The following is a 21,894-nucleotide window of genomic DNA, read 5'->3' on the forward strand; positions in this document are numbered from 1 at the left end:
CTGGTAAACGCCAAAGCTCCAAGGCGGGACAATAGTAATTGCCACTAACCGCTCCTAGCGGGTTGGCTATAAGGTAACCTCTGGAAAAGCCTAGGGAACACTGCAGGCACAACTAAGGTGAACTGCTCAGCTCCGGTATTAGCTACTCCCTAGTCGCTTTAGCGATCGTAAGCTCGGGAACGCGGTAAGAGAGAGGGTCTGTCTACGAATGAGATGAGTTACTGGCTCATCTTGAAGGTCGGAAGTTTACATACACTTAAAGGATGTTAGAGAGTCAGAGAAACTCTCGTGTTTTCTTCACGCATCGTGACATTAATACTTCGTGTCTCCCACGAATCAGTTTTGGGCAAGGAAAGTTTAATAAAGAGACATTGTCGTGAACAGCGTTTGTTCGAGTGCTTTGAGGCAAGGTCGTATTTGTTTGAGTACGAGTACATTTGATACTTACGAATCAATGTGTCACTCTATCAATTCCATAATAGTAGTGACACTCTCACGTTGGTGTCCTGAGAGAATATGTCTTAAGCTAAGGGTTTGAGCTGTGCGATTAACGGTACGAAACCCTATATTTGGGAGTCCAGAAACCTGCGAGAAAACCTCGCACTTCGACTCACGCACCGTGTGTGCCTTTTCAAGCGAGTCTGGCCTGATGTGGATCAGACAGAGGCAGGGAGCTACAAAACTGAATAGCTACATCTGAGCAGAATTTGTGAGGCGGTGGATGAAAACCTTGCTAGTTGCCGGATGTACTGTCCTTAGCGCTGCTGATCTTCTTTGCTCCTTACAGGCTCATATACCCTCCTGCACAAGAAGAGTCCGCTTAGCGTCTCTGTTATAGTAGCTTTGACATCAGCTGTTAACTAGTACTGGGACGGACAATTCTTATAAAATAGAAAGCACACTAGAGATCTCTCACTCAAAAAACATTGTAACCATTCTTGGTCACAGTCTTCTCAAATTTCCTGTTTGTGTTCATTATCTCGATAATGTCAGATTGTCATTGATATATAAATACTCAAGTTTAGCGCATATCATAATCCACTTGGATGATGAAAATTAATGTGCTACAGATTCATTGTATTCGCGTATCATTAAAGTTAAATTGGTGTAACGTATTAATATTGAAAATGTATTATCGATATATGGTACTGTTCAATAAGGACAATATAACACCATGGCGCGAGTAACTTAACACAGCCCAGTTATGCCAGTTGTCAAGTATATTTAAACTTGCTCAGAGGAAGCGAGACGCAGTTCTGTCTATCACTTCGGCAGGTTTGATACAGGTTACTATTTGTGTGGCATCAAATAATTATGTTTGTCGCATAATAGACGCTCTGGATTATCATCGAACCTCTCGTAGTTAACCACAGATAAGCAGTGTCAGAATAGTGTATCGTGTTGTTGACTGTAGAATGCTGTGATGTAACAGGTATATCCTATTTAATAGAGTTAGGCTTCGCGCTAGAAGCTTATGTCTCTACAACGTGGAAAATGAGCGAAGCATACTTCTCCTTTCATGACAATGTATAGCAGGACTATAGCAGGGACCAACTCATCGATAAGGGCTTGCAAGATTTTCCCAGCTCTCCAATCATCGTTCTCGTCTCATCTGAATGGTCCTCACTCTAGTCAAATGTAGTTGATAGCGTATGTGAAATAATTTAATTTAGCAGTCTCACGCTGTGAGTCTAACAAATAGGCTTGAGCCAAAGAACTACAGCTATATATTCTCGACTCGCTCGCACTCATGGCGAGGACAGGGAAAAATCTTCATATCCTACTTTTTGCGAGCATATACCTCGCTTCCGCTCTTCCTGGACATCTGATGAACAAAAAACTAGGAACTGTTTGGCATAATAGACGCCACTCTTGAATAGACCTGTTCTTTATCTGGACGCGAGCTGACCACAGGTAGGGAAATGACATGTGAACTTTACTCAAGTCTGATTTGCAAAACACAGTTTCTACAGCCAAACTCGATCGTTTAGGAAACAGCGGGGTGGCGTGCGCATATGAAGGTCCTTCGTCGAGGATCTAGGCCCTCTTTGCAGCGAACTCGTGCACGGTGTATCCCATGCGCGTGGCTGGCAATAATACAACAAAATAGGCGCATCTGGCCCAGCTCGATGGCAGGGAGAGCGAAAATATAATGTGGACCTCACTTAGAGTGTTCGACAGCAACTTCTGTCTTAGGATCCATTTCAGTACATGTGAAGTTATATAGCCTTCTGGTCTCTGCTGTTGTTTAAATGTGTGTCGTATTGTTCTAATTATGTGCAAGCAATGAACCGCCGAAAGGCGACTGACTGATTACTACCCAACTGTGTGCTCTTGGATTATAAACACCGGACTAGTAAAATGAGTAAAACAGAGCATCGTTAAAAGGTCAGTCGAGTTGGGCGAGTGTGTCGCATAGGACTTAAGCTTACCGCTGACTCACTCTCTTCTTACATTAATCAGAAAATTTGCATTGGGAGAACTGAAAAAGGCGTGTGTGATTAAGGTAGGCCTACAAACTGACTCAGTTTTACACACCAAGCACTATACACCATGCAGGAGCACAGACGCACAACACACATGAGGACCAACAAACACTTACCACCCACCAACACTTCTAACTCATGACGGGAAGTCTTGTGCGCTACGCCGAGAACGTTTTGAGACCAAGAGTCTACACAACACTTTAAAGGACACTAAAACATGCCTACGCAAAGTACCCCCTTTTAAATTTGTTGAGATGTGTGTAAACTTTCTGGAGCCGCTGGAAATGTGATGAAAGACAGATACACAACAAGGCTGAAGATAAGATAATTCTCTCTACTATTATTCGCTTGACACAACTATCACCTAAGAACTCCTACAACACACGATAGTAGAATTTTCTGGAATTTTTTTTTCTCATCTTTGTCTGATTCAATCAACACCACACACAGCTTAGAAACAACATGCTCCATAAATGCAACTGTAAACACATACACAGCGCACCACGGCCTTACTCACACTCACACTATTTACTTACAAGATGGGAAGACTTGGCACAATTGGTGGTGCTAAATCTTTTTTGGCCCCACCTGTATAACTCTTCTGAGAATAAGGAGGGTTCACACAGAGGAAGAGAGAGACAGATACCCCTGGAGCATGTAGTCAGCCTTGTTAAACTTATTCAGCTACATTCATGTAATCTGGCATCCATCCACAGCCCCACTGACTGACCCCCATAATGCTAGTTGGCTATCTCCTCTCTCTGCTCTGTTTTTCTCTTAGTTTACAGTAGCTTTCCAAGCTCAACCAAAGATAGACACAGAAGAGATAAGAATTGCCCCTTTTTATAGATTTCCTATAGTTACAGTATTAGAGCTGCTTAGTATTGTATTTGTAATTACGGTGTCCTCTTTAATGCAAGCTTAATGTCAGGGTAATAATGAGTGATACACTATTGGTAATAATTGCTATAATTGTAGGATTAAATACATTCAATGATATGATTCTCCATAACATCACATTTCATTAGTTTGGCACATACAGTATATGTTTACATGGAGCTGTGTATATGTGCAGGATTTGGCAGCCCTCCTGTCTAGTGTTTAGTCAGTCAGTCAGTCGTCTGGTTGGTAGAGTGGGCCCTCTCTCTCCCATTAATCAATTTGCAGGATGGTAGAAACTCTTGGAGAAGGCGTCTTCGACCTTTTGTTCTTACTGCGGTCCCCTCTCCCCCTCCTGGGAGAGTGTGGGTGGTGTGAGCTGCCATGCTTGCTCAGCTTTAAGAGTTATTTTATTCACACTTTTAATCGCTGAGTGCTTTATTATTAGGTGCTGGATTGTGCTGGCCAGGGGATCTGCATGAGAAGGCGCAGAATGCATTTACTGAAATCATATTAATGGCACTATAAAACAAATCTGTCAGCCTGTTGTTAACCCCGCTGGCAGAGTGGCGCTGCCCAGGGTCGGCCCTTCTCCAGGCGCTTACAGGTGGCTAAGGAGAGTACATCTCCATCACCTAATCCACTGCGCGCTAATATTTTTTATTCATTCATTGTTAGACACCCCATGCATAATCATGTAGGCATTTTCAGTAAAATGGTGTTTGTCAAGGGAGGTTTCCTACATTAAAGACACTCCTCCCAGACACACATACTAACACTTGTTCAATTACAAGTCGTTCATTATCCAATTCTGCTGTGTGTAAATGTACCGTTCAGGTAGATCATTCATTATTAGCTCCCCTGCTTTCTGTTTGTTGCTTTCTGTCCTTTTAGTGAAATAAATGACTGCTTTACTGCCAATGTAACATATCAGTGTTGTAGTGTTTTGGACTTTAAGGTTCCCGTTGTCATGTGTAATTTGTAGTGGGATAAAAAAAACTACGATAGGACTGAAATGAAATGGAGCCCAACTTTGAGGCCCATTAAAAGGTGGATTATTTTCAATATAAATGTACACTTAAGCCTGACAGGTTGCACTTTGTCCACCCCGTCCTTTAATCACTCACGCTCGGCACTAATAAAACATAAACCACTTAGCGAGGAATTAGTTCTGTCTCCATTTCACAGAAGCCTCAGAGAATGTGAGGAGACGGGGGAAAAGGTATACCTTTGCCTCTGCTCATTAATGAGAAATATCTGATGGTGAAGACGCAGCTCTGTGAGCCTGAGTGAAGGAATTCCAGCGGCTTTCCCAGATGTTCACAGTTACATTTTTATTAGTGTTTTTTTTTAAAGCATGTAAATTCTCTAAACACGAACTGACACACCGCGAGGGAGGAATTGTGGAGATATTTCTGACAGTTTTGGTTTATACCCTCATTTAGGTGCTCAGTTTAGACACAAGGCATTGTATTTCTCTAGCCTTTTATCTTGTCCACCAAGCCAGAGCGTGTTGAGCAGAAATTTGCATTAGTGGGCGATTATGAATACCTGTGACAGATTCTCTCTACTGACTCCCTGGGAGGAAATGAATTGGCTCCCATTGTTGACTTGCACAGGAAGACAGAGACCAGGCAATTAGACTTTAGTGGTTAATGTAGCAGCTTTTGCAGGGAGGGCAAGGGGGTTCAACATTCCTGCTGGGCTCATGTCAGTTTCCAGGCATTTCTTTTTGCGGGAATACTCTCAATATGACAAGCTACCTGTCCAGTAGCCTTCTGAATTCCTCTGGGGTGAAAATTGTGTTGGTTTAGAATAGCCTCATGGGAATAGAGGTGACAACATATGACGTAGGTTATTCATAAATAGAAGCAGACATGCTGAAGCTACCTCCGCACATCATGCAAATTCATAGTTTACCTTTAGGTTTTCCCACCARCGTTAGTTGTGGATGCGTAATTCAAATAATTTGTTATGGAGAAATTGCAGTAACATATTGTTCATATTGTGTCCTCACATCTTGGTCATCCCACAGTGTTGTTCCTACACTTCTCATTACCCAGATATTATTGAACGATAGTAAACCTATGTGATGGGGAAGCCTAGGGCTGGGAGAGACCAGTGTTTGGAGCATTACTCATGGTTCACATTTCCCTGGAGGCAGTTTGAATCCATTGAACCCAGGCCTGGCGTGGAAGTAGGTAGACTGCCCCAGAGCCAGTAGGGCTGGAAACAGGCTGATATGACAGGACCAGTCTGCTGTTTACAGGGCTCAAATGGAGGCCTGAAGGCCCAAGCGGTTCACATCCTGTCTAAGGTCTAAGTCAAACATATTGTTTCTACTGTAACAAGCCCCCAGCAGTCCACACTCAAATGGCACAGCATGCTATTGTAGAGAGCTAGTGTAGTGTTCTGAGAAACCATCCCACTCCTCATTCCATTGGGTGTTGTAGGTTACTAGGTTTGTTTTCTTCTAGCCTTATTGTTAAGTTCCTCCTCTCATGAAAACAAAGTTGAAGAAAGAGGGGAGTTTTTGTACCTTTCAAAGAGTAAATCATATTTTATGATATGGAAGGGAGAACTTATATCCATTACAAAAGAAAATGGCCTCCTCAGAAACGGGTAAAATGTATGTCTAGGCAGAGTGTTACACAGTAATAGATATAAAATAATACTAACTTTGAGGACTTCATTTCTTCATTGTCAACTTGCTGGTGTGCTCCTCCTCACACAGTGGATCATTTCAGCTAGAGCCAAACTCATTAGGCTGTCACTAAATGGGTTTAAATGCAGCCGTCCAATTAGTGMTCTGCTGTGAAGTGCAGTGGGTGTTGTGTGCTGTGCTTACCACCGCTTCTTTACAGAATTATGAGGGATTACTCATTCAGTGTGATCCATCTTATTTCTACCAGGGGTCTTGGCTTTTCTCACTATCATCACTGTGGAGRGGTAAACGTTGCAAATGCTTCTCCAGTTGCCATATGTTCCTAGTCACAGTCAGTCAGACAGCCCAAATTCTTCCCAGTCTAAGAGGGTTTGATATGCTGTATAAAATACAGGATTCCATGCATACCCTTGTCAGACTTTCCCTTCTGCATAAAGGCACACTGCCAGCACTGTTATTGCTGTAAATAAATGGGATTTTGGAATATAAAAAATTATCCCCAAATGCCTCTCTTACCTCCCAGCCACTAAGAGGGGAAACTGATGCTGTGTAGTGTAGTGGCGTAGCTTTGCATTCTGCTGTGCTCTTCATGGGGCTTGGGCGGTAGGTAAACCCATTATGTTTATTTGGAGAGGTGCATGCTGGGATGTGTGGGGTGAACAGGACATTGTGTCTGGGCTTGGGTTCTAGCCCATGTTGTATGACGGCGATGCCACCCTTCGTGCTGTATCCGTGCTGTTTGTGAGTCTCACACCCCACTTTCTCCCACACTATGCCTCTCCCCGACCTCCCCCTGTCCTTCCAGACCTTCATGGTGATGGTGTGGACCTGGGAGCTCTTCATGATGCCCATCTTCCTGCTGCTGCTTATCGGCTGGAACTACTTCCAGGTCACCCCGGGGAGGTTCAGCAACAATCAGGATCTGGTGAGTGTCTCCTCCTACTGTACTGTACTCTATACAGCTCTGGTCTATCCTACACACGTCATAGCAGCTCTTCATGTCCCCCTCGCCCACTCACTGGTCAGAAGCATACAGAGCAGAGCAGCCTCTCGCTGTCAGGACATAGATTGGCACTCCCACTAGAATTTGGCTGTGTCGAACTGCCCACAATGCTCTATAATAGTGAATGAAGAGTATGCCGTTAACATAATTTTTTTCAAAATATTAGCAAAATGCATTTTTCATTTATTTACTTTGTTGAGGCATATACAGTATTATTTGAGCATACAACATTGCATTGATGCTGTGTTGATACTGTTCTAGACACAGGGTATTGATTACATTCTCAAGATGGTAGGGCTATCTCCTCTGTATCAAAGTTGAGGTTATGGAAATCAAGTCTCCCCTAGCCATGTCTGTAAAGGTTAATGCTGTTTCCACTTCTCAATGTCCCCCAATTTCACTGTGTTGTAAGCTATCTTGATGGCCAGGGCCCTGGCCTGCAAACATCCCTAACACCAACCCACTGATTGTGTTTGTGGCTGCTGGCAAAGATGCAGTCCCTGGGCAATGTTAAAGCCCGGGTTCACCCTCATATCAAGCGTGGAGCCTCTTTCACCTCTCTGTGACCCTGTGTCCAGCAGTAACACAGCCTTGTTCACAGGCAATGACACAGTGTGCACCATGTAGGCGTCAGGGATGAGTTGACGTAAAGTAAACTAGGCAACGGCATCCAAATTAAATGTTTGTTTTTTCCTCTTTCTGTTTTTCTGTTGTGAAGAAATGAGATTGCTTTGCTGTGACAGTGCTCTTGTGAGGAAGGCCCTCTTTCACCTCTCCTTTTGTGTGAGGTCACCCCTGTGATGCAGTCTCTATGAAACAGGCCTCTCCCAATAGAAGTATATGTACTAGAGCAGAATTTCATTACTAGGTGTTTGTTCAAAATGCTCCAGTGCCCGCGTGTGTCCCTGTCCATTTGAAAACACACTCTACCTCTCTCCATTCTCTTGTAGACGAACATGAACATGACCGATGATGAGGAGGAAGATGAGAAGGTATTATTCTGTATGCCAGTTATACAAGTTTAAGTTGTGACTTTTGCATAGTTCCACTGGAAATGGTCTCGCAGAAACTAACATTTAATGCATTCAARATTATGGCAGAATGTAGGAAACAGTAATGCCATGTGAACAAACACGTCTCCTTCAGCACTTACTACATTCTATTCCATTGGGTATTCAGTATCACTACAAATGTGCTTTGCCGCAGTATCCCAGTCCTTTGAAATTCAAAATCTACGTTAAACTGCATCATTAATTGAAGTTTGTCTGCCATTGGGGATATTAGTAGCGAGTGAAGATGTATTCACTTTTCTAAATGGGATGGTTACTATGAGATTTACCTTTTCCCTACCCTAACAAATTAGACTAAGCGCAACGGTACAGCAGTATACATATTTACAGACATCTGTACAGTATGTACTTATCTATTCTATAAAGATTATCACTCACTTAAACAATTGGACCTCTGTATTCATAATTATGTCATATTTCTAATTGTTAATCTGAATGTGATTTTTATCTCTTGACACCCAATACCAAAACAATTATTTTAATGCACGCCAACACCAAAAGGAGAAGACAAAATAGTCATGGTCTTTATTCCTTATTCCTCCTATCTAGACATTTCCTTTCATTTTAGTCAGGAGAGCGAAGAGTTAATGGGATGTGCATTATTGCTTTATGGTGGGGAAGTGTGGATCTGCTGCAAAGCCTCCAAGCAATGATCCCTCTGCAGTACGTCTAGACCCAGGAATCATACCCATAATATGCTCAATATATTCTGTTGTGATGACCAGGGGCTACCTTCATATGGAGAGGAACACCCTCCGCTAAAAAACAGGCCCGTCCTCCAAATCCTGTCTGAAAGCAAAGGCTAATTCATGGATGAAACTCTCATGATATGTGTGGATACACATAACGCAGCGTACGCTTAGCTGCACTGCATTTGTAATAAGAGCTTAGAAGAGACAATCCTGCGGCCAAATATATATAGCAATGATATGACAATTGTGTGTTTGTATGAATAGTGAATGAGGATGTGCCGCTTTTATGGTGTTCCTTTTAATAACGCCACTACTGAAATAGGGTCATTAGAAGCAGGTCTTTATCATCTCAATGATTTGACAGTTTTTGGTTTCCTTTCACCTTAGTTTTTTTCTTTAAGAGTAAAAAAGAAATATGATTTTCAAAAAGCAGGGAGGAGATTTTTCAAAATATATGTGCATGTATTGTGGAGTAACAGTTGAAACCAAATCCTTCCTGTTCCTTGAAGTCCTCTCTGAAAGGTTTAACATGAGCCAGCTAAGTCCATTCACACTCTCTTCTTTAATTTACTAATGAAGCAGTTGCCTGTGTTTGTTTTAAGCTGTCAGATTTAATTTAAAGTGGCTTATTTCTGTCGTATTATGGTTTTGCTGTCACTTAAATGTGATATCATGCAGGCAGATCAAGCAGTGTAGCTTTACACTTCATATCAAAGTCTTTCAAACTATTTGGGGTTAAAGAGTGGTCAGTTTTAAAAATGTGATGACTTCAAAGGCACAACTTTTTTCCCTAGTCCTTTTGAGAAGATGTGAATGAAGGCTATCCCCTCTGAGAAGGTTACCATTAACACTCAAATATGTGTTTCCCCTGTTTTCCCCTGGAGGAAGGAAATATGTAAACCTCCGCTAGAGCACTAGGAATGTGAAGGCATGACGTTAAGGAGAGACGAAAGGCCCGGCTACGTTACAGCAGGATAATACACAACAGATCTCTCTCTCTCTCTGTGAACAAATCTGTCCTCAGGGAAAGAGACAGCTTACAAATTATGTGTGGCCAAAGTGACTTCCTTTTAGCCTTAGGTATCAATTGTGCAGATAGACAATATTTAATCATAACATAAAAAATACAAAGCAAAACAAGCCCATAGATCTCCATCATAATGAACAGAGAAGATAAAACAGGTCTCCTATGGCCTTTGGCTGGTATGGCTGGTCTGGGGGAGGGAGAGGGGGAGCGTTGTTCCTCAAGCACTGTCCAGGGGAGCAGGGGGTTGGATTCGGGGGGTTGAGGAGGTGGCAGATTGAGCTGGAGGGGTGCTTTCGCTTACCCCCTCAGACCGTAGTCACCACTGGGTCACCTTCAGCACACCGGCCAGACCGACTGCAGACTGTGATCAGTTATGTGCATTATGGTAGGTATGTACCCTCTAAAACGTACTGCTTCTGGGAGCTGCTCACACGTTTGTTTGTGTATCCATTTGTTTGTTAGCTTGTTTTAACACCATACCAGAACCCATGCCAAAATCACAGGTGTTTTTCATTAAGATGTGCATTTTCGCGCCTTTGTGGAATAAGTCACTAGAAAATATTCAGTCAAGCTTTGAATGAATATTCAAATTTGATGCCATTTATTCAAATTAAAGCAATGTTAAATGAGCTTTCTTAAGCGTTTGATTATGCCCAACATGCCTGTGAAACCACATTTGCTATTTACCTTTGTGCAGGAGATCAAATCTGTTCCCATTACGGCGCCTTAAAAGGTAGCGTTTACCATTTTGTCTGAAATGAGAATATGATTTGACACATGTTTTCTAATCAGTACACATTTACGATTTATGTGGTCCACCCCCCTCAGTATACCCATCCCTTTCCAAGCTGTTTTATTTTTTTGTTTGCCAGGAGCACAGAACAGTTTTGTAAGGGGCTAAAAAGGGAAATGAACAAAGATAAATAATATCATCAAATGAGTGATGTAGTAAAGGACTTCCAATTTTCATCACTATGGAGATGGAGTACTTCAAGGGTCTTAAGGAAGATGAATGGTGATAATCAGGAGAGCTTGTTGATGCGTACTTTATAGTACATATCTTTTGGACCTTTGTTTTATTCAAATGAAAGCATAATAATGTTATCTTTGGATAATCTTTGTCTACATTTACCTTGTGCACACAGGCCTATCTGTTACAGTTAAATAAGAGTTCATATCTCTTATCAGGTTTGAATCCTAATTCATGTTTACGGGGCCTTAAACAAGTTTAGATAGAGATATGAAAGGGAATCTGAGCCTAACTGATGAGGCTCCATATCCAGTGAGCTCTAATTTCCCTGTGCGCAGCTCTCTCAGTCCATCAGGAGCACACAGACATGGATCTTAATGGCTTTTAGCAGGCAAAAATCTGCTTTGAATGAGAGCTCAGGAGAAAGAGCTCAATTAACATCTAATGTGAAGTAAAGGATCTGCATTCACATTAGACTGAGGTTGGAGGTTTTCTTCATGCCTTGCTGCAGACAGTGCCGTGTCTCTTCTATAGGATGATAGGCTACAGTACTATCCCTCCGTCTCTATTGTATGACACTATGGGATAATAATCTCTTCACGGATCTCTCAGAGAAAGCATATTTGAGATATTTCCAGCGGCCTGGTTGGGGAGGCTCTCTACAGGGGTGGGAATTACTCTCTTCCTATGTTTGTTGTGGAGGAGACTTGGGACTGACAGTGGGGAGTCTATCTGTGCTGGGCTGGCAGACAGCGTGTTTTCCCAGGGGCTGCCTCATGAGACTCTGATAAAGGCATTCTGTCTGGACGCTGTCACTGAGCCCAGGCTGGGGCTGGAACTGCCTTCTAACACAAACATATAGACATCCTCAAGCCTCCTGTTAGACTCCATCAGATATCTTCCTCCCCCTCTCTCTCGCGCTTCTCTGTCATCATTTCTGTCATTATTTCCTCCTTTTGATGTCTTCTCAGCTCTCTTTAGCTCACATTACTGGTGTTATCATCTGCAGCCTCTCCTCTCCCTCTGGAAAGCTTCACAGTGCTGCTTCTTCTCTGCCGTTACCAGCACTCATCTGATCATGTCTATTTCAACTGAAGAATATCCATTTTTTTCCCCACACTGAAATTGGCAGACACCTTACCATGTCCATCTGGTCTATATAGGATGTCTGTAACATATCACGGCTTTTGCGCCATGATATTAATTTAGCAATACAAAATGAACAATATAACACTATTAACACTACCTTGGTGATGAAAGTGGACATAGCCGAAGCCGATTCACATGAAATGTGAGTCTTATATGAGTGAAAATATATCCAATGATTACAACCCTGTGATCTGGGATGGCTGAGCCACTGCTCTCTCACACACAGAGGTGTGAGGACAGAGAGCCAAACAGAGTATAGAGGTGGGTGGGATAGAACTGGCAAAACAAGTCTAAACCCGCCCCGTGGATTGGTTGCACCATGTAGCCTCTTTCTACTCTTCCTGTCTGGGTCATCTGGGATGCTGCCTGATTGCTGATGGCCATTTTATGTCCGTCTCATCCTCCATTTAATCTGTGATTTAGATGTAGAGCACTTCCATTGTTTGTGGCGGACAAAAGCAGAAATCATGACAGCTTTCCAACGTTGAATCTGCCTGATTTTCACAAGCATAGTCTGAAGAGACATTATAGGCCATTCAATAGATGAATTACTCATGATAGTACGGCAGAGATGAACTGGGCTTTGTTTGCTTCCTCAAACAATTGACATTCAGTACAGTAGATCTCATCAGTGCCTGTGTACTTTTAGGAATCTGGGAAAAAGGGACTGATGGAGAAAATCCATATGGTCCAAGAGATTATCATCACTGTCCAAAACATTTTGGATGAAATCGCATGCATCGGGGAAAGAGTCAAGAAGTAAGTGTGACATTTTATGTTTACAGTATACTGGTGAGTTCAATGTTCTCTTTAGCAGTGGGTGTATAATGCTTTGGCTAGCAACTACATTATTGATTGTGCAGTATCTTGTAACATCCTAGTCATAATGATATTCTGACTTTATTTGATGTAATATTTCATCCACAGCACATTCAACTGGTCTGTGCCCTTCCTGTCCTGCCTGGCCTGCTTGGTTCTCTTTGTGGCAACAGCAGCATTATACTACATCCCACTGCGCTACATTATCTTCATATGGGGTAAGTCAAATATACACCATTATTTTTATTATAAATACTGTCATTTGTAATGAATAGCTCCCCTTCGGCAAAACGTTGTTGAAATAAGACAATTACAGTAAATAGCGCTTACACCCATTATATAACAGTCATTTGAACACTCACACCTCTTGAATGCCCAGAGCTCAGGCTGCTAGCTCCAGAGGCCCATTGTGCTCAGAGCTCTGCTCAGTGTGAGATGTAAGCAGGCCAGTCTAAGGCTAGGCCCAGGGTCTGTGAGAAAACAAAGCAGAGCAGCGAGGCAGGGAGAACATCATGCTGTATATAAAACAGGATGTCCTTGGGCAGTGTAGGCTACTGGTGTAAACCCTCATTATCGGCTCCAGTCCTACAGAGATAGACAGTTGCCTCAGCGGTCAGAGGGAAACAGACACTCCTCCTCCAGCTGTTAGCCAACAACAAACTCTACTTCTACACTGCCTCCAACACAATCGATACCAAAATCATATCAAACAACAGCACTGATACACTCTCCTGACTCCACAGTTAACCCCCATGTCTGGTTGCAAGGCAAGCCTTTCATGTAGTCTGCACACATTTAGGTCCTTAGGTTCTTTGTGTACACATCGAGGTAAGCGCTATAGCTAGCAGTGAGTATATGGTCCCATTATGGTCTGTTTTCTTTCCAGAACTACTGTGGAATGGAACCAAATGGGGAGAAATAACAGTATTGAGCAAAGAATAAACTTATTTGATTGAGTGATATGGAAAGGTAGTTGGGAGTGGGGTGGTGATAGGGGGAGGGGAGGTTGGTGGTAATCTCTGCTCTGGGCTATTGTACTGAATGTGTACTCAGAGGACCTGAGTCGCCTTTGGATACAGACTAAAGTGTATGTTCTGCAGTCAACTATCAGGCTCTGTTCAAAAGCTGTCAGGGATGTGTGTGTGTCTGCCTGCATTATGGCATCCTCTGTACGGTTGTGCTGACAACTTCTACGTTTGGGATGATACATATCCATTGCACTGTCCATACAACCCTTCCACCTTATTGATGTACTGATTCAATTTAGTTCCTGGGGATCAATTCAAATAGCATCACAGGGTGCAATTTCATACAGTGGTGAACATAGCCGTGGGAAGTAGGGGTGCTGAGGGTGCTGCAGCACCCCCTGATAAATCAGGGGGGAAAAATAAAATCATACAAAAATAATTACAAATATACAGTATTTTTTTTTTCTCACAAAAGTAGTGCACTGGGCCTTTACTAGTATTAGCGGACCGATATAGACGTCTGTTTCTTTGCTTTGGCAAGAAAGGTGGTTGTATAATTAAGAACAGTATCTTGCAAGATTCAATAATTGGAATTGTAAGAGTAGTTGCCCTGTCATGTACATCAAAACGTGCAAAGTTATGGGCAAAGACACAAAACATCCATATCAAATTAAATATTTGTCTTGATCAAATAACATGGAAAACAACCACTTTTTGTATTATTTTACCATCCTTACAAACCACTTAAAGCAAATGTACATTACTGTTGTACATAGGCTGGTCCTCTAGGTTTGTACCTGCAGACTTTCCATCAGCCTGAAGAAAAACAATGCACAATACTGTAATTGAGTACATTGATACATCAAGTGGTTTGTGATGATGTGGCTCAGTCGGCAGAGCATGGAGCTTACAATGCTAGGGTTGTCGGTTTGATTCCCACAGTGCTAAAAGGTATGAAAATGTATGCATTCACTACTGGAAGTTGTTCTGGAAGAGCGTCTACTAAAATGGAAAAGGAATGAATAGACCATTTCAGTTTTCACATAGAAATACATTGTAAGTTCCATTTACAAAGTATTTCAAGAAACTGGAAAACATATCAAGTATTTGTATATTTCACAAATATTATCAGATTAATTGTTTTGTACAGATAATTATCACACTCAAGTTACAAATGCTGGTAAACACTCAAATACATTTAGTAGAACATTTCTCACAAAGGCTTTACTACTGTAGTCCTGTATTAGTGGACAGATATAAATGTAGCTTTGGAGGTGAAAGAGCTAGCGATGGGGTCGGAATATTTTTTTATCCTTATAAAAATATGCAGGTCTGGATGACACCTTTATTTATTAATGTGTTCTTGTTTTCACAGGCGTTAACAAATTTACCAAGAAGCTGCGCAATCCGCATGCCATTGACAATAATGAAATACTGGATTTCATCAAGAGGGTGCCTTCTGATGTTCAAAAGGTAAGGGTCCAATTTCCCATACAGACAGAGGGAGGGAATTCCCTGAAGATATCTGCATTATTTGCTCTAACAGAATTCCCAAGTGTTGGGGAAATATATCCTCTGGCTTTGTTTGATTATTAATGGACTCACGCCTTTAAAGCACCCATGGCCCAATTATTTCTGGCAGTGGTTTGATGCAGTCGCCCCGGTGCCTGGATGTGTTCTACTCTGATCTGTCCTCTGCCATATCGCTCCAGCCTCGTTCCTGATTAGCAGTTTTGTCTCTCTGTGATAAAAGTGCTGTGGCATCCGGGCCTATGATTGGCCAGGGGATGGTGGAGGGCCCCTGATGGCTGTAGTTGTGTGTGGCTGGTGTGCCCAGCTCTGAGTCAGTTGAGACACTCTGACGTGGCCCCTGTCACATCAGGGTGGGGGAGTCAATGAATGTAGTCGTGAGCCCCTGCCGTCCTGCTGGCTGCCATATGTGATCATATATTAGCCATGGCTGATATGTCATTTGTGGTTACATCACAGGGCTGATAGTAAATAGCTGCCAGGGCAGGGTGCTGTACTTTAAGTGGAGCTGGGTGTTCATCCTGTTCACTCTCTGTTCTGTTGTCTGACTGAGAGAGAGGCTGGGTGTGGGCAGGAAATAGAGCAGCACTGCTCCTTCCTCTCCCAGGTACTTTACAGACAGTATTCAGCCAGGATATGTGACTGTCTGGATCTGGAAAGACACTCTGAACCCCAGTCTCTTTCTCTGCTGTCCCCTTGATGTCCCTCTAAGAGTTATTGCCAAATATTCAGTGATGTTGTTGGAGAGAAGCCTATGTGATTTTTCAGCTGAGCAAGTTGGCAAAACAACATGAATACATTTAGTTTCACAATCTTTTATATGTCTCACATCTTTTATATGTCTCACATCTTTTATATGTCTCACATCTTTTATATGTCTCACATCTTTTATATGTCTCACATCTTTTATATGTGACACATTTGTTCAAGTTTTGAAAATGACCATGGGGACAATACTTTTTAGTTTATGGTTCAGCTATGTCCTGGATGATGTCTACAAATCATTCATGATGACTCACCACTACATAAACCTCTGTGAACAATAACGTTGCTGAATAATACCAACACAATAACCATAACAATACACCACAGATTGCTGTTGTTACCTTACAACTTCAGCCCTTAGAAAGGCCTAGGTATGGACACAGTCGAGCCATATTACAAAGGCTGGAAATGGACTCCTTTCTCACAGCAAAATGACTTGGCAATTAGAGCCTGTGCAAATCTACAAAGCCCCCCTCAAACCGGGACTGAAATAAGAAGCATCTGTCAGTTCTGAGAACAGTTTCATGTTCTGATGCAGACGGCAGTCACTTTGTTCCCTCATTCATTCCATCTCCCATTCTAATAATCAGGGTTTGGTAATTAGTATGGGGTCTCTACCTTGATTCAACAGAATCATGTTATTGCTGTAGCAAAAAACAAATGCTTTTGAAAGCAAATGTTCTTAAAACTTCATCTTGTTGAGTTTCTAAATCTTTTTCAAACTAATGTTTCACATAGTTTTTCTTTTATTTCATGTTTTTTGGCCTGTTACTTTCACTACACACATTACAAAAATTACACAATGACACCAGATATTTTAGATACTTATGTTATTTAAACCATTGGCCATAGTAAGTTCCAATTTGGAAGTTTAATTCTAGATTTTCCGCCTTATCTCCCGTTACAAATATTTTTGGACGTATAGGAATCTGTGTTAAAGAATGATTTCCAAAACATTGAAATGACACAATCGTTGATGTTGAGCCTCATAATTCTACAGTGCAAACATACTGTAGCTGAAAGGAAAAAGGGGTTTAAGTTCAAATGCCAAAGTGGCAGGTCTCTTTTTTCGTATTAAATCTGTCATCTTTGAGTTCCCATTGAAGCATGTCAAAGTCGACATCCCATCGATGCTAGTTGCTACTTTAGTCAAGAAACCTGGCTGAGGCTATTCTTTGCTACGTATAAAGTTTTCTCAGACAGGACACAATTTCCACGAGTGATTATGCAGTTTACTCCCTCACTGGCAGGTTGTCTCAAAAGTTGATGACAGCTTCTAATATTGCGATTGTGGCAGAGGAGGGGGGCGTACACTGGTACGGAACCCTTGACTTCTCAAATCCTTCCTCTCTGTGATTAATCCCCTCTGCTCCTGTGTTTATAAAATGATTCATTACAGGCGAGCCCGCCTCGCTTTCCTCTGCACCAGCTTTCCTCGGGGGAGCCATTACCGTGCGCTCTACTGAGCTCAGATTACCTGTCTCCAACCAAACTCCTGTTTGTTTTTACAGGTGCAGTACAGCGAGCTGAGAGCGCCCAGTGTCCAGAGCCCACCACGAAGGAGAAGGTAAACCCCTTGGACGTGCTGGATGAAAGGACCAGGCTCCTTCTGAGAATGGCACAGCCCAGTCTGCTACGATGACAACGCTCCGGTGCCAGCAGAACCTGCGACCCCTTATCCCCCTGCTCCCCCCTCTCCCGTGCCCCGTGCTGCGGGGGTGCCATCAGCCGCTCTCCCGCTTGTGTGTCTGCCACCCCCCTGACAGGGGCTGTGCACTGCACCGGGCTAAGAGGGCAGCACATGGAGCTGTCAATCACAGAGTCAGAGACGCAGTCCGCCCACTCCAGCCCAGCTTGCATCCATTCATGCATTTTATAAAAAGAATGAGAGGTAGAGTTTGGTTTAACTCAAACCACTGCTGTTTTACTTTTATGGATTTGAGTAGTAACACCTTGATCAGACTTGACAGGCTCATTGCATCAAGGCTGTGTAAAATATTCTGCAGTCAAACTCTTTTCATTATGTAATCCAATATTTGTGCTGGATGTGTGTGCAACATAAGTTAAACATTCCCCTTTTGCTACTATTTCTGTCAAGTCTATGCATACAATTTGATGTTTACGTTGGATTTATTCAACATATGCACCACACGAAACACACTGCAACTGCCTCTGCAACGCAATGCTGCAAGTCAAACACAGCGTTCCATTGGAAATTAATGTACTTCTGGCATACAAAATGCACCTTCGGTCAGATCAAGGCGTTCAACTGAACTGCTGCAATGCTTTGACTCATTTACATTTTAATTTCATATAAGGGCAAATGGGTAAATCCAATACTGTAACTGTGCTAAATCCAGTTATTACTTTGTAGTCACATTTATTTATTATTATATTTTTTTTTTATTAACCCCCCTCTTCGGAGGACACATCTTGTTTTTTTTTTTTTACAGCGTTTCTGCTACATATGATCAAATCAAATCAAACTGTATTTGTCACATGCGCCGAATACAACAAGTGTAGACCTTACTGTGAAATAATTACTTACAAGCCCTTAACCAACAGTGCAGTTCAAGAAGAGTTAAGAAAATATTTACCAAATAAGCTAAAGTAAAAAATAATAAAAAGTAACACAATAAAATAACAATAACGAGGCTATATACAGGGGGTACCGGTACCTGGTCAATGTGCGGGGGTACAGGTTAGTCAAGGTAATTTATACATATAGGTAGGGGTGAAGTGACTATGCATAGATAATAGCAGCCGTGTACAAAACAAATGGAGTACCAGTCTTTATTTTTACTATTTTCTACATTGTAGAATAGTAGTAAAGACATCAAAATTATAATATCACACATATGGAATCATGTAGTAACCAAAACAGTGTTAAAAAAATCAAAATATATTGTACATTCTTCAAAGTAGGCATCCTTTGCCTTGATGACAGCTTTGCACACTCTTGGCATTCTCTCAACCAGCTTTACCTGGAATGCTTTTCCAACAGTCTTGAAGGAGTTCCCACATATGCTGAGCACTTGTTGGCTGCTTTTCCTTCACTCTGCGGTCCAACTCATCCCAATCCATCTAATTTTGGTTGAGGTCGGGTGATTGTGGAGGCAGGGTGATCTGAGGCAGCACTCTATCACTCTCCTTCCTGGACAAATAGCCCCTACACAGCCTGGTGGTGTGTTGGGGGATTGTCCTGTTGAAAAACAAATGATAGTCCCACTAAGCCCAAACCAGATGGGATGTGCCTTGAATTCTAAATAAATCGGTGTCACCAGCAAAGCACCCCCACCACATAACACCTCCTCCTCCGTGCTTTACAGTGGGAAATACACATGCGGAGATCATCCGTTCACTCACACTGCGTCTCACAATGGCACAGCGTTTGGAACCAAAAATCTCAAATTTTGACTCCAGACCAAAGCACACATTTCCACTGGTCTAATGTCCATTGCTCGTGTTTCTTGGCCCAAGCAAGTCTCTTCTTATTATTGGTGTCCTTTAGTAGTGGTTTCTTTGCAGCAATTTGACCATGAAGGCCTGATTCACACAGTCTCCTCTGAACATTTGATGTTGAGATGTGTCTGTTACTTGAACTCTGTGAAGCATTTATTTGGGCTGCAATTTCTGAGGCTGGTAACTCTAATGAACTTATCCTCTGCAGCAGAGTTAATTCTGGGTCTTCCATTCCTGTGGCGGTCCTCATGAGAGTCAGTTTCATCATAGTGCTTGATGCTTTCTGCAACTGCACTTGAACAAACTTTCTAAATTCTTAAAATGTTCTGTATTGACTGACCTTCATGTCTTAAAATAATGATGGACTGTCATTTCTCTTTACTTATTTGAGCTGTTCTTGCCATAATATGGACTTGGTATTTTGCCAAATATGGCTATCTTCTGTATACCCCCCTACCTTGTCACAACACAACTGATTGGCTCAAACGCATTAAGAAGGAAATAAATTCCACAAATTAACTTTAAAGAAGGCACACCTGTTAATTGAATTGCTTTTCAGGTGACTATCTCATGAAGCTGGTTAAGAGAATGCCAAGAGTGTGCAAAGCTGTCATCAAGGCAAAGGGTGGCTATTTGAAGAATCTCAAATATAAAATATATTTGGATTTGTGTAACACTGTTTAATTTACTACATGTTTCCATATGTGTTATTTCATAGCTTTGATGTCTTCACTATTATTCTACAATTTAGAAAATAGTAAAAATAAAGAAAAAATAAAACCTTTGACCGGTAGTGTATATCATTATTTTAATTCAAATGTCAATTCACTGTACAATCATTTGTATAAATGACCAGAATATTTTTTATAATGAAGAATACATTTTCGGAATCGAGCCAAAGGAAAGTTTGATACATGTAACTTTGAGTTTCCAGTCTACTGTGCAACTTCTCAGGTTTCCTGTTTTGGTATGTTCTTCTTTGTATATCCTCAAATCCATTTTTTTATGAATTGTAAAATATAGAAACAATCCCATCTCAGACTGGAGTTGTTGCAGACTGATTTTGTCCCTAACTACACTGTACTGGGGATGGATTAGGCCACTTCTATCCCTGTATACACAGTAAACACATCTGATTGCACAACACACCCATTGGATCAGAGCTCATGCATTGGCCACCACTGTGCCTTGGTTACTGAGCTCACATCAAAGCACTGTACGTCGGTCCAGTGCGGTGGCTAATGCAGCGCTTTGTTGCCTTCTCACAATAACAGGGTCCACATGAGAGAGAGCTCATCTCTCCCAGAGAGTACTCCCCATCCTCAGCACTTAGTGCTTCACATTTCCATTAAAATCACCTCCACTGCCTAATGGTGGCTACACAGACACACACGCACACACACAACTCCATGATAGTCTTTCTCTCCATGATGGAGTTCTTGGAAGAGTAACATATGGTTTCTTTTCCATCAGACATAATCCTCAATCAGAGGGTATTTTACGGTTTGCTTCCAGGCATCTTCAAGTTATTCACAATGATTAGCCTCAAGCACTGATGTGATGTTACTTAGAGATGATTATTGGTGTGTTTGGAAGATTGTTTTAGATCTTATAKGTATTAGATTTGAGTGTGATGATTTTCAAACAGTTTTATCCTTGATGGGCCTACATTAACTGGCTCTTTCATTGCCTTTGAGAAATTACTATCTCTTTTCAATGGGAAATAAATGATTCTCATGACATTTATAGACTAAGAACATATTGCTTGATGGATCAAATCCATGTGGAATACTTTTTTCGCACATATAACAGTGGAACTTTAATCATATAACATGTTATCAGAGTTCTTAGAGATTGGCCTTTTTTATCATTGGCTCTCCAAACAGTAGGCCATTCAAATAACTTATTGTTAAGTTGGTGTGTTTTCTCAGTTAAATAAATAAATAAATAAATAAATAAGTAAGCAACACTTAAAAATAGCCCTAGTTTAAGAAGAGTTTGGGCTACGGTGAGCCCTGGACCTCAGCACTGGGAATTTGTTCCTACTGATTGGTGTGCTGAGCATCCCAGTCGGGCTGCGGGCGCTCCCCCTCCTCTGCAGTAGCAAGCTGGTGAAAGAGCATCCGTCTGTGCTTTGTGAAGAGTTTGATTGGCTCAGGGGGACCCGGTGGAGCCCCGGGCTATCTCTTTTGACAGCCTGATAGAGACATCACTGGGCTCTCCCAGGAGCTGCCACCAGGGGTCCATTTCAAAGTGAGGGGGAGTCGAGGTGACCCTGAGCTTCTGACGAGCTAAATCCCACACACAAGCTGAAGCCCTGCTGCATTCTGGGCTCCACTGGGGGCGGGTGGGGCTGGCATGGAGAATGAGGAGGGGTGGGGTTCCCACAGACCACTAAGGAGACCCAAT

The 21,894-nt window shown here is 42.1% G+C and overlaps 1 protein-coding gene across 2 annotated transcripts in view; it reads left to right on the forward strand.

Moving 5' to 3' along the window:
* mctp2a (multiple C2 domains, transmembrane 2a) overlaps positions 1-21,894 on the forward strand; it is a 919,923-nt gene that overhangs the window by 338,511 nt on the left and 559,518 nt on the right. Inside the window, exons 18-23 of one of the 2 annotated variants that reach the window (XR_011474194.1) lie at positions 6,836-6,955; positions 7,984-8,025; positions 12,591-12,700; positions 12,869-12,978; positions 15,104-15,201; positions 17,535-19,412. Coding sequence is in view for 1 of the 2 variants with exons in the window: in XM_023971097.2 (XP_023826865.1) it covers positions 6,836-6,955; positions 7,984-8,025; positions 9,680-9,694 (177 nt within the window). In the remaining variant the exon portion in view is untranslated. Of the gene's footprint in view, positions 1-6,835; positions 6,956-7,983; positions 8,026-9,679; positions 9,991-12,590; positions 12,701-12,868; positions 12,979-15,103; positions 15,202-17,534; positions 19,413-21,894 lie in introns of those variants that run through there. The other variant, XM_023971097.2, reaches the window with a different exon arrangement.

This window comes from Salvelinus sp. IW2-2015, linkage group LG26, assembly GCF_002910315.2.
Source record: "Salvelinus sp. IW2-2015 linkage group LG26, ASM291031v2, whole genome shotgun sequence".
NCBI classification, from domain to species: Eukaryota; Metazoa; Chordata; class Actinopteri; order Salmoniformes; family Salmonidae; genus Salvelinus; species Salvelinus sp. IW2-2015.